General features: G+C 45.8%; 1 protein-coding gene across 1 annotated transcript; it reads left to right on the top strand.

Moving 5' to 3' along the window:
- The first annotated feature begins 1,506 nt into the window (after positions 1-1,506).
- LOC102204836 (hepatitis A virus cellular receptor 1 homolog) lies at positions 1,507-9,666 on the top strand. The gene is made up of 7 exons (XM_005750229.1): positions 1,507-1,871; positions 3,532-3,873; positions 4,233-4,301; positions 4,601-4,662; positions 6,321-6,405; positions 7,925-7,952; positions 8,855-9,666. The coding sequence occupies exons 1-7, from the start codon at positions 1,838-1,840 to the stop codon at positions 8,997-8,999; spliced, it is 765 nt and encodes a 254-aa protein (XP_005750286.1). The 5' UTR covers positions 1,507-1,837; the 3' UTR covers positions 9,000-9,666.
- The last annotated feature ends 3,252 nt before the right edge of the window (positions 9,667-12,918 follow it).

The following is a 12,918-nucleotide window of genomic DNA, read 5'->3' on the forward strand; positions in this document are numbered from 1 at the left end:
ATGTATGTATGGTCGGAGGGTAAGATGGCGCCGCCATTGCGTGCAATAGGTCGGCAGCCTTATGAAATTTCCCCTTGTGGGACTAATAAAGGTAAATCAATCAATTCAATTAAAATAAAGTCATTACAATGAGATTTAGTATAGACTGGTACGTGAGGAATATCACGAGAGACAATGTTTTTAATTGTTTCAAACAATACTCTGGGATTTTTCTTTTTTGAAGCTGTTAGATTAGCAAAATATTCAGTTCTGGCATCTTTTATAATCTCGTTAAGTGAGAAAATTGATTCCTTGAGATGTACCGTATGGACCTCAAGCTTGGAAGCCTTAAACAATCCTTTATTTAAGGCTTGATGTGTTAAATAATCACTTTCAACAGTACAAATGAGTCTGCTAATTTAATTGTTTTAATGGTTGGTTGGAACTCACCTTTTTTTCCTCACTGTGAGTTCTTCTTCTTGTGTTTCTCACCCCTGTTTAGTGCTCGTTGCCTCCACCATGTGGCTGATCGATGAACTGCAGCTGAACAGACTCAGCTGTGCTGTGGGGGAAAACTTCCCCCTCGTAGTCATCCTGCTGTCTGTGAGGCGGAAGTTTAGTAACTTAACCATGAAAGTAGTGACTGCAGCTCAGCTCTGCCTGCTCAGCTGCAGAAACACTGAAAGATGCAAGAAAATACTGTAAATAAACCATAATTCTGCATAAAATATTACAAATGTACACAGAATAGATATTAAATGTTCTCTGTAGACAATAAAATAGTTTAATACACAGTAAATGCTGCAGCTATTAATTAAATACTATAATACATGTTTTGTAATGACTGAAATATCATATGTAATGTTTTTCACATCAGTGGTTCACAAAGCGTGGCCTGCGGCCCCCTGGTGAGCTCTGAAGGTTTCATTTCTAGTAAATAGCTGTTTTTGATTAATCTAAGCGAAATGATGCTGCTGGTTTAACTCTGAGGATTCAAAGCTTCAGTCTGGCGTCTACTGTGGCTTCAGTTCTGAGAGCAGACAGAAGCAAACGTCTGAGGTCAGCTTCATCTGAACAGCAGCACCACCTTCATGCTTACGTCAACCTTCAGACGTTTGTTCTATGTGCATAAGACGAGAGGGACGGACACAAAGACTCAGGACATAAACTGAACTCAAAACTATTTTTGTTTCTTTATTGTTGTTGTCTGTGACCGTTCTCAGCTCAGCTTTCAGGGGTCGCTGTGCTGCGAAACCACCATCTCTGCTCTATAATCTGCTCCTGACTGGTTAATCTGGTTAACGGCCCGGCCCAATAACAGTCCAACGAAGGCAACAAACTGAACCAAAGACTGAGGGAAGGATTATTTATACACCTGAGGTGATCAGGAGGGCGACAGACGGGGGAGGAAGTAAAACTAAGCACAAGACAGAAGAAAGCCAACTACCAAAATAAAACAGGAAATGACTCCAAGAATAAATACTACACAGGCTACACTGAACAGACTGCATCAATCATAAACTCAAGTACAACAAGAACCACAGCGCTACAAAGCATGAGACCTCCAGAAAAAACCAAACTATAAAACGTAAAGGAAGAAAACATGGAGGACACGAGGGGGTGAGGATGATAACCACAGAGGGAGCTAAATGTCAACAAAACGCTGAACTGTAAAGGAAATAATCCGGGGTCGAATCCGTGGATTAACTGTTTGAGTAAAGACTGTGTCAGGAGCCCCGCCTCTCTGTTTTTGTGGTTTCAGGATCATTTTTTGCAGCGTGCAGCTGTGATGACTCGCAGGCTGTCAGCAGCTGTTTAAACGTGTTGGCGAGCTCTGACGAGTCACTCGGGCTTCGTCATGAAGGTCGTGCTGCTGCTGGCGCTGCTCACAGGTAACCTGCACCTTTCCACTGTCTCTGATCCTGAGATTTATTTGCCTGGTGTCTTTATTTAACCTTTATCATCACTGAAAACGCGTGATCCCCCTCAGCTGTGCTGCTGGTGGAACTTTGATCTGCTGTTTTTATCTCTCTGCCTCACATGGTGGATGTGATCTATAGTTGTGTGAAAACTCGAATCCCCGTCAGCACAGCTGGGTTTCCTGAAGGGTTGGCTAACAACGAGAATGAACGTCATGTTACCCAAACGTTACCCAGAGATAACAGCTGGTTCACTGTGTGCTTCCTTTTAACCTCAGATGACCCCAAAGGTCTTTTTTTTACTGAAACTGATCTCTGACGTCTCTTCAATGATGGATAATAAGCAGTGATTTTGTCACAAACTCGGGGGGACAGGGTCAGTGGCGGTCTAAACCTCACTGCCGTCCTCTCCAGGGTTACAGTGGATAAACGTCTTCTTCTCTCTGTCACATCTGTAGCTGTGTGAGAATTCATCTAAAGGTCAAAGTCTCTCTGGCGCTGAGCCTGGGTGAGCTGACGGAGAGCAAAGCTGGACGGAGCTTGGATTTCTAAAAAGTGAAGCCAAATGTGTCTTAAACCTGCATTCTTCTAATGGCCAGCAGGGGGCCTGGGGCTGATCCCCGACCTGATGAGTGTGAACTCAGTCACTGTTTTCACATTTAATCTAATTTAACGTGTAGTTTGTAGATTTTGGTCACTCCATGTGTCAGAGAGGAGGATTATCCTGGAAATGCTCATTGGCTAAAAACCTGTGACTGACAAGTTGTTTCAGTCTCATCCACCTCCTGCTTCTCATGTCTGGTTTCCATGGTGACGATGGAAATGTTCATGTTGAGGCTTCACAAACACCATCTGGGTTTGTTTTCCATGATTCTCATCCTTACGTGTTGTTTTTGAGTCTTGGAGGTCAAAGACAAAACTAACCTTTAGTAACTCCAATAACACACAAAGACAGAGTCTAGATACCTAAAGACCGAAGGAACAAAGGGAACATACAGAGAACAGAAACAAACTGAAGCTTTACATGGAAGCAGCAGGTGATCCGAGAGCAAGGAAACATAAGGGTAACAAGACAGAGTTGAAAGTAATCGAGGACACTAAGATAAAGGAGGCGAAAGGGCGATCGTGGCTCAAGAGTTGGGAGTTTGTCTTGTAATCTTTGGGATGAACCAGTTTGTGTCTGGGCGTGTTGCTGGGTCTGAAACCAGGATGTCGTGCTTGGAGAAAACTCTCCTGAGTTTCTGTGATACACCGGCTACATAGGGGATGATTTTTGAACTAAACTTCTGGTTTTAGAACTGAAGCTTCTCGGATGAGAGTTAAAACGTCTTCAAGCAACTCAAAGAAGTCCAGACGCTTTTCTTTCCAGGCTCCTTTGACCTTCTCTTTTAAACTTTGACATCAAACTGCCAAACAAGCAGAATCTATAAACTGATCAGGCACTGGTATCGATTAAAACGCCAGTTTAATAATGATAATAATCTATACTTTATTGATCCCCGTTTCGAAATTACTCTCTCAGACCCAGTTAAACCAGTAAAACCAGTGAAGATGATATGACATTGACCTGATCTGAGCCCTGAGCAGAGTTTGGATCTGATGTAACAAAGCTTTCCTGTGTTTCTGTTTCCAGTCTGTGAATGTGACGGCAGCAGGGTCAAAGGTCACACAGGTCAGGACGTCACTCTGCCCTGTAAATATGACAGGAAGTATCACGGCGCTCTGTCAGCGTGCTGGCAGCGAGGAGAAATACCAGCCAGAGGCTGCTCCAATCCGCTGATCTCCACAGATGGACTCAGAGTGTTAACCAGAGCTTCCAGCAGGTATGAGCTGCTGGGCCGACTGGAGGACGGAGACGTCTCTCTGACCATCATGAACCTGACAGAGGGAGACGCTGGACAATACGGCTGCAGGGTGGAGATACCCGGCTGGTTCAACGATGAGAAGCATCACTTTGACCTGAGCGTCGTCACAGGTGAGGAATTACAACACCAGAACCATCGGACTCTGGTATCATAGCAACTACAGCTTCGTCTCAGTCTACACAGTGAGCAGAGTCTTCCTCACACAGTTGTCCTTGTTCAGAATCAGCACGTCGACCAGGTCTAACCTCGGGGCTGTTTCCTTTTCCTCTTTTCATTTGAGCATCATGAAGTCGTGACTCGAGTCGTGTTTAAATAAAGAAATCTCTGTTTGGCTTTAGTTTCCTGATAATAGCATCACGAGGAAGCTGCAGCTCTCTGAACGTTTAACTGCTCTCACCTGCTGATCCTCTCATTACAAAGACTCATCTGAAGCAGAGTGTGCTGACGTCATGTCAATGATCTGTTTCAGCGCCACAAACTCCCACATGGACGGCGCCAAACTCAGAGACGCCCACAGAGCCGACGGCAGCCTCTGAAGGTGACCTGTGATTAATCAGCTGATGACAGAAATGAAGTAACACATGATTGTCAGGACCAAACACAGATGACAGGAAAGAGGATCGTTTACATTTCTGTGGAACAAACTTTATTAGTCATCACATATTTATAGCATCGCTTCCTGATTTTTGTCCAATCAGGCTGAAAGTGACAGGAACTGTTTGGTCTCAGACTCAGTGTGTTTCTGGAATAAAGGATCAGAGGCTAAAATTAATGACATCATGCTGCTGCTGACACAGCTGTCTTAAAATCTTCTGCTTTCGCTTCCTCATGCTGCAGGTCACATGACCTCTGCAGAAAGCCTCCTGACTTCGCCCTCCACCATGACGAGCAGCAGCGAGGTGAGGAAAGAAAAACAGCATGAAAACATGAAGTCGCTGAGAGCGACCGAAGTCAGGGTGTCGGGACTTTCACATCCTTAAAGACAGTTTCACATTAAAAACACTGCAGTCACTGCGATCTATAACCGCTAAACCTAATGGAGTTACGTCCTCCCTTAGCTGTGCCAAACCTGCTGCTGTTACCATCACCCCACATATTTCATACTGAGGATGTGAACAGTGAGAATCATCCTAACAATAATCCTGCACGCTTCCAGCTGTTTGTAGAAGTCTTTCTTCTGAGTGTATGAAATCCCTGCAGGTTCACAGAGTTACATCCAGCAGCAGGATCCATGTGAGCGACCCTCATCGAGTTACATGAATAAACAGCTCCCAGGTGTCTGTGGGTCCTTACGTCTCACATTATATCTTAAAAAACGGATTAAATTGTATTCATGTCAGTTTGTGTGTTAAATGTTTCTGATCACGTTATTTGGATTGTCTGCAGCTCACACTACTGCTAACGCGGCCTCGTGTGATTGGACAGTCCAAACCAGAACCTGAGATTAAAAAAAGTATTTCTTGGTTCTTTATATATAAAATTAATTATGTTTTCACACACACTGTATTTGTAAAAATTAGAGCAACTTAAAGATAACTGACAAGCTGATAAAAACTATTTATACAGCCTCAAGTCACAACAACAGTCGCCTCAAGGCGCTTTAATCGTACAGTAGACCCTACCATAATAGATACAGAGAAAAACCCAACAATCATATGACCCCCTATGAACAAGCACTTTGGCGACAGTGGGAAGGAAAAACTCCCTTTTAACAGGAAGAAACCTCCAGCAGAACCAGGCTCAGGGAGGGGCGGGGCCATCCCCAGCAGCCTACACCTATTGCAGCATAACTAAGGCAGGATTCAGGGTCACCTGGTCCAGCCCTAACTATATGCTTTAGCAAAAAGGAAAGTTTGAAGCCTAATCTTGAAAGTAGAGATAGTGTCTGTCTCCTGAATCCAAACTGGAAGCTGGTTCCACAGAAGAGGGGCCTGAAAACTGAAGGCTCTGCCTCCCATTCTACTTTTAAATACTCTAGGAACAACAAGTAGGCCTGCAGAGCGAGAGCCAAGTGCTCTAATAGGGTGATATGGTCCTAATATGTAATGATTATAATTGCAACAAGAACAAGAGGAAACAAAAGCAGTTTAGACAACAAGAGAGTGAGACCAGAAAACCACAAACAAGACCACTGACCACCTGATAAACAGAGAAGCAGCAGGGCTATTTATACACCACAGATACTGAATAACACGACACAGGTGGAGTCACACCTTTTACCACACCTGTCCAGGGGCAGCAGGTGGATATGAGCTCGTAGTGATTTTGTGCTCAGTCTCTGAGGGGTAAGGAGGCTAAATGGGAAATACACTGAACTTTGTGTGGCTCAATACGAGTTCATTGTGTTGTTGAGCTTTTTAAAGCCATCGCACTGACTTCACTGTGGCAGCCAGATGCATGCTGGGAAAGAAGGCACCAAATATAAAAGTGTTATTTGAATAAATGCTGTGAGACCAAAGAGTAGAGTCAGTCAAACAGACGAACTCTCTGCTGATTGCATTACAGAAGGTGAAGCTTCCCTGTGACAGAGTCATGTGGTGTTTTTCTGGGTTTACAGGGCGAGGACGGCGGTCAGCTGATGGTGGTGGTCGTCTGCGTCCTGCTGGGGCTGGTGTCTCTGCTCGCCATCGTAGGACTCCTGGGTGAGTTTAGTCAAACTGTCCTCACAGTGACAAGGTCAAGTTTGTGTATACACATTTCCAGACAGCTCGTGCTGCACAAAGTGCCCAACAATGATGCCATTAAAACAGAAACAATGTAAAACAATAAAGGGACAATAAGAGAATAAAACAAAACCTAAGACTACTGAATAAGACCAAATGGTCATAGTGTGTTAAAGAACAGAGTATAAAAATGTGTCTTTAGAAGTGATTTAAATATTCAGGTGGAAACTACTCCAAAGTCTGGGACCTGCCAGAGAGAAGGCTTTATCGCCACGAGATTTGAGTTTAGTCCGAGGGACGGACAGCATTCATCCTGAGCTGGACCTCCTGCTTTTTCTGGAGCATGAAAGGAGCTCAGACAGGTATGAAGGGGCTAAAAGTTTGATCCTGTAGGAAACTGGAAGCCAGAGCAGAGAAGCACAAAGTAACGGAGGACAAAGAGGAAGTTCCCCGTCCATGATCTGGTGTTTTTAGCTGAGCCAGACAGGAAACATGGAGGTCATGTGACGCAGCGCAGTTTAATAAACAGGGACACGTCCTGGTCAGGTCCTCTCAGATCAGCTGATTGTTTTTATTTTTGTACAATAATCATTGGATATTTAATGGAGCCTTGCAAAAGGACAAGAGGATGAGGAGTGGACAGGTGTGGCACACCTGTGAAGGCGTGGAGATGTCTCGGAGACAGGAGAGTGCGCTGAAACCAGACTGTTTAACACAAACATGGAGCTCCAGTGAGAGGGAAGCTTAGAGACACCACAGCGCCCCCTGCAGGAGGCGAGACCGCTGAGATGGTGCGGAGGCCGAGCTGAAGGTGTGAACGTTTCAACAGTTTGTTCCCGAGCTTCACCTCTGCAGACACGCCCGAGGAGCTCCGCCTTCTCCTGAGAACCAGATGTTCGGGTCTGTGTCGCCGCAGAGCGAGCGCGTGGGCTGGATCGCTCATCATTACTGAGAATCGTGCGGTAGACCCTCGTGCTGACGTCAGCGCCCCCGCTCTGTAGCAGCAGCTCTGATGGAAACGCTGAGCTGCATTAGCAAACACGTCCGTGTGACGTGACTCATCATTTCTGCAGTGAATCGTGTTAAAGTCCAGATGAAGGTGCGTGTCAGGGCCTCCTCTGGTCCTCTCACGGGGCCGGAGCATCTGCTGCATGCATGAAGCTAGCTGCAGTCTGCTGCTGTGCGTGCATGTAAGACAGGAAACAACGTTAAAATAAAGAAACTGAACGACGTTCTGCGCTCATTCAGCTCTTCGTGAGCTGCGATCTGGACCCAACATGGCCTCGGCAGCGTTGACCTCGCCGCCCTCACAGAGCGACGGTGTCTGGATGTTTCAGGCGAGGTCACTGATCATCAGGAGCGCGTCTCAGTGCGTTGGTCTTTGTGTTTCTCGCGTCGGGCTCGGTCGCTCGGCTTGGTGCTGATTTGTGTGCTTTGTTCTTTTTATGTCACAAACGTCTCGTCATTAACATGGTTCTGCTGTTTTGTGTCTCTGCAGTGAGAAGACTGAAGCTCCTCCACACAGTGTGAGTGCACGATCCTTATCTTTGTGTTTCTGAGTAACTAACGTGTCTCCGCACCTCGACCATCGCGGGCGCTGCTGAGAAGTCGTGACTCATCATCTCTCAGCCTTCATCGCGTGTTCAGACTGAAACTGAGAGGTGAGACGACCACAGAGTTCAAACCAGCCAACGGCGGCTCGCTCGACCTTTAAGGCCCATCAGAGTGGAATCATTTAGAGCTGACGCCTGTGTCAGAGCCTCATGTTCACCCACAGCAGCACCACACCCTCCACCCCTCCGCTACTAGAAACACCGTCCATAAAAGCCCTGAGCACAGTCCGCCATTATGGCGTCCAAACTCAAGAACAAGCGCGACACTACCAAAGCTCTGCCGTTTACAGCAACGGGTTGTCTCGATCTTTGGTTTGTGATTCAGCGACTGTGAGCCGAGTCCATCAGAGCCGCCCCAGCATGAGTGGGTGTGGGTGATCCACAGCCTCAGTGTTTCCACCTCCATCACTGCTGCACTGGAGCCTCAGAGCACGGGGAGGAAGATCCTTCATCATCATCATTAACACGACTGCTCGTTAATGCTTCATTTGAACTGCAGCATAATCAGAGTCATGAACAGGAAGTGACCTTTCACACTGCTTTGAGTCAAGTTTCAGGCTTTTACTTTGGAAAATCTGAGTCATGATGAGGATGAAAGCAGGAAACAGATTCAATGAGTTTTAGATGTGTGGATAAAATTAAATCATGTTTTTTAATATTTGGTTTATAATAAAATGTGACAGAAGCAGCAAATCGTTTTATTTTGGAGCTTCTCTGCAGGATGTTATAATCTCCTGCAGTCAGAGTAATCTCATTAATGTTTCTATAGCCAAAGGTCCTGACAGCTGACTAACACTCTCGCTCTCATGTCTCAGCCCTCGGCAGCATCGGCATATCAGCCGCTCGGTGCGGTTCAACCCCACGTCGTCGACTCTGCAGCTGCACGCTCAGCCCGCCGCCGTGGACAACATCTACCAGATGGATGGTGGTGAGGGAGGCGTATACGAGAATTGCCCCTGAGCTCTGAGGCTCCACCCACTCATCCGCAGAGTCTGGAGGCAGGACGATGACGAGCTCTTTGAGGAAATGTCGAGGACAGACGAGACAACAGCTTTGCCCTGAGAAGCCTCCAGTATTTTAGGAAGATAGCCTTGCTCTCACGCTTTGCTTTGAAAGCGTCCAATCAGAGAGCTACAGCTGTGGTCCCAGGTGACTAACCCCGCCTTCAGGCTGAAGGTTTGCAGGCAGCAGGTGCTAACATGAGAGCTAACATGTAAATAAAGATGTAAAGAGCTTTTATTGTGAAAGGTTTAGTGAGGTTTCCTGTTTTTTCAGATTTAATTTAATAAAATGTTTGGAGGACTTTTAAAGGTTGGTTTGAACTCTTCTTCTGTTCCTTTAAACACGTTTACCTCTGACTGGTAACCTGGGCGCTCAGTTCTTCTGCTGCACGCTGCTTCCACCTGCTGGCCGGACAGATGACCTGCAGCTACACAGACTCAGCTGTGCTGTGAGCTCAGGCTGTTTGATGGACTGACTTTGATTAAAAAAGACTCTGTAATATCTCTAATCACAGCCATGGGGGCGGAGTTGCGCGTGAGAACCCCACACCTGTACCAGGGTAAAGATGCAATTTTGTAAGATCGCTATGACGACAGTAATAAACGTTATTTGTTCCTTTGATCCAGCTCAGATGTGACGTCTTTGTTTCTGAAAGGGGAAAAAAAGTTGACATGTCAGAAAAAAGCACACGAGCTTTGTTTCATCCATGATGGCGTTACACCAACATCACCATCATGGCGGCGCCCTCCCTCTGTCTCTCCTGTAAAGACTCTCTGCTCCAGCAGCAGCACCACCTTCATGCCCAGCAGCTCACTCAGGAAGTTCATCTCCTGCTGCACCCGCTCAGGCTGAAGACACCACAGCACCCCCTGCAGGAGGAGAACGGCTCTGTACTGCTGGATTTTTTCCTCCACCACCTCAGTGATCAGCTATCTTCACAGATGGAGCCTCCTCCTCAGATCACTGATTCTCTGATTAAGAGAGAAGACCCTGTGAAAGAACTACAACTCCCATCAGGCCACAGGCTCAAAGCTACACCCCGGCTGGAGGACTCTGTGCTGCAGGTGCAGGTGTGTTTTGTGCGTGTCATGGTCCGAGGGTGTGCTAGTGTGTCTCCCTCCGAGCCGGCATCTCCACCCCTGGGAGGGGCCTCTGTGTTCTGCTGATTGCTCGCACCTGTGGGTGATTAAGCCGGGGACTCATAAGGCCAGCGTACGCAACCTCTCTTTGCCAGATTCTCAGCTAACCCTTCCACGCATCAAGTTGCTGGACGCAAATCTCTGCCGAAGAGCTCCCATCTGGACGCTGGACCACCTGCCAGTCCCACGGGTTGTTCACCCCCTTCACCTGCCTGCCTCCATGCCACTACAGACCACCTGCGCTAACTCACAGCTTGCAATATAAAAACAATATAAAAACGTCTGTCGTTTCATTTCACGCTATCGTTTGTTTCGTGGTGTCGTAAAATAAACTGTTTACGGTAATATGTTTTTCATGGTTCTGATGTCGCTGTCGTGGCTGTATTCATTTATTAAAGTTCTCTCTTATATTTAATATAACCACACTACGGACGGACAAGCGCCTGTTTTTATGCGTCGTCATTAGCAACAACGATGGTAAGACCATCGCGTGTCCGCTTGTTTATGTTCCACATAAACCTTTTTTGCTGGGAGTTGGCAAACCTACTAGTTAGGCTGCTTACTCTTTAAAATACCAGAACAGGGAGGATGGAGCAAGTTTAAGTTCATTAGATTGATCAGTTTTGCTGAACTATGAAATATTTTGGGTGCAGTGTGTTTTTTGCATACAGGTGTAACAGGATAGCTTTAGTGTTGTTGTTTATTTAAAGTTGAGTTTGAACTTATACAAAATGCAGAAAGATATTAAAAAACAGTTTTATTTATTAAAACACACTATATCGGATTCATATCGGTATCGGACATAAAAAGTGGTATCGTGCCATCTGTAGTATGCAGTAACGGAGAGCATGGAAGCAGAGCAGCCCACCAAAGCACCAGACATCATGACGTTTTCAAAGACATTGAGGAATTCCAAGGTGAGTGCAGCTTCACAGTGGACCCGACTGTCGCACCTTTTGTCCTCAGAGATCGGGTCAAATCAGAGCTGAACAATATGGAAAGAGACAAGATTGTCCAGAAAGTGACAGAGGCCACCAAATGGGTCAACGTTCTTGTAATCTGCGAGAACCCGAAAAGACCCCAACTCCGGCTGTGCCTGGACCCAAGACCTCTAAACAAAGCCATAATGAGACCACACTATCCACTCCCCACTCTTGAGGATGTGACATACAAGCCTACAGGTGCAAAGTTTTTCAGCATCCTCGACACACGTTCCGGCTATTGGCCCATCAAGCTAAGTGAAGAGTCGTCCTTTCTGACTACTTTCAACACAATCTTCTGCAGACACCGTTTCCTCAGACTCCCCTTTGGCATTGTGTCTGCTCAAGATGAGTTCCAGAGGAGGATTGACGAGACGTATGAAGGCCTGGAAGCAGTGGCAGGCATCGTGGACGACATCATTGTGTTCGGGAAAACAAAAGAGGAACATGACAAGAACCTCAAAGCCATGCTCAACCGCACAAGAGAGAGGTTTAGTGCTGCATCTGTGTTACAGAGGTGAGCTTTTCCGGACATAAGCCCACAAAAAACGGGCTGAAACCAGACCCACTCAAGGTAAAAGCTATCAAAAACATGAAACCTCCAGAAAACGCTGCAGAGCTGGAGACAATCCTCAGCATGGTGAATTATCTCACCAGATTAATTCACCTGGCAGAAATGAGCGCACCACTCAGACTGCTGCTGAGCCAAGACATGCCGTTCAAATGGGAAGAAGAACACGTGCGAGCTCTCCAGCAAATCAAAGACACTCTTACTGCCGAACCAGGGCCAGTGCGTGCATATTTCAACCCTCAAAAGGAGGTAACACTACAAATAGACGCTTCTAAAAAAAAGGACGGCCGGTCACATACGCGTCGAAACTGCTCAACAAAACAGAGCAAAACTACGCCCAAAGAGAGAAAGAACTCTACGCCGTCCTCTATGGCTGTAAAAGATTTCATCACACATCACTGCACCGCCTCGACTACAACGTACGCTGCTTGCGCTTCAGAAGTACAGCATAACACTTGTCCACAGGCCTGGAAAAGAGATCCCAGTAGCAACACGCTATCAAGAAAGTCAACAGACGACAGTGACAGCTCACTAAGTGAGGAAATGGAAACACAAGCACACACAATCATCCGGACAGCACCAGTGAGCACAGAGAAACTGGAATGCATCAAAACTGCCACGGCCCAAGACGAACAACTCTCTACCCTCAAACGCATCATCCGGTCAGGCTGGCCAGAGACACGCAAAAAGTGCCCAGAACCTGTCAGTGAGTACCAGAGGTGTGGACTGGAGTCATTAATTTTATGACTTTAGACTTGACTTGAAAAAATGTTCTAAGACTTGTGACTTGACTTTTACACCAATGACCTGGGACTTTCATTCTTTATTCATTCTTTATTTATTTATTTGTCACATGTAGTTATAGCTAGTACAACATACAGTGAAATGTTTTTCCTGGCTAGAAAATACTCCCCCCGACTGTGAGAAACATACTAGAAAAACTTTTACCTAAACTAAGAGAGAAAAAAGAAATAAAAACAGGAGTAAGAATCATATATAAAAATGTAAAAGTGTATATTATCCTGTATAATATATATAAAAAAGTGTAACAGGTGTAACAGCCATGTGTTTGTGCTTATAAGTATATCCATAATCGTGCAAAGTATTGCACTGTAATGATTTGAAAAACTATAAAAATATACATATTTACATAAGTACAAATGTATATAATATGATAAGATAAGATA

Source organism: Pundamilia nyererei, unplaced genomic scaffold, assembly GCF_000239375.1.
Source record: "Pundamilia nyererei isolate P.nyererei 1_Seehausen unplaced genomic scaffold, PunNye1.0 scaffold00266, whole genome shotgun sequence".
NCBI lineage: Eukaryota > Metazoa > Chordata > Actinopteri > Cichliformes > Cichlidae > Pundamilia > Pundamilia nyererei.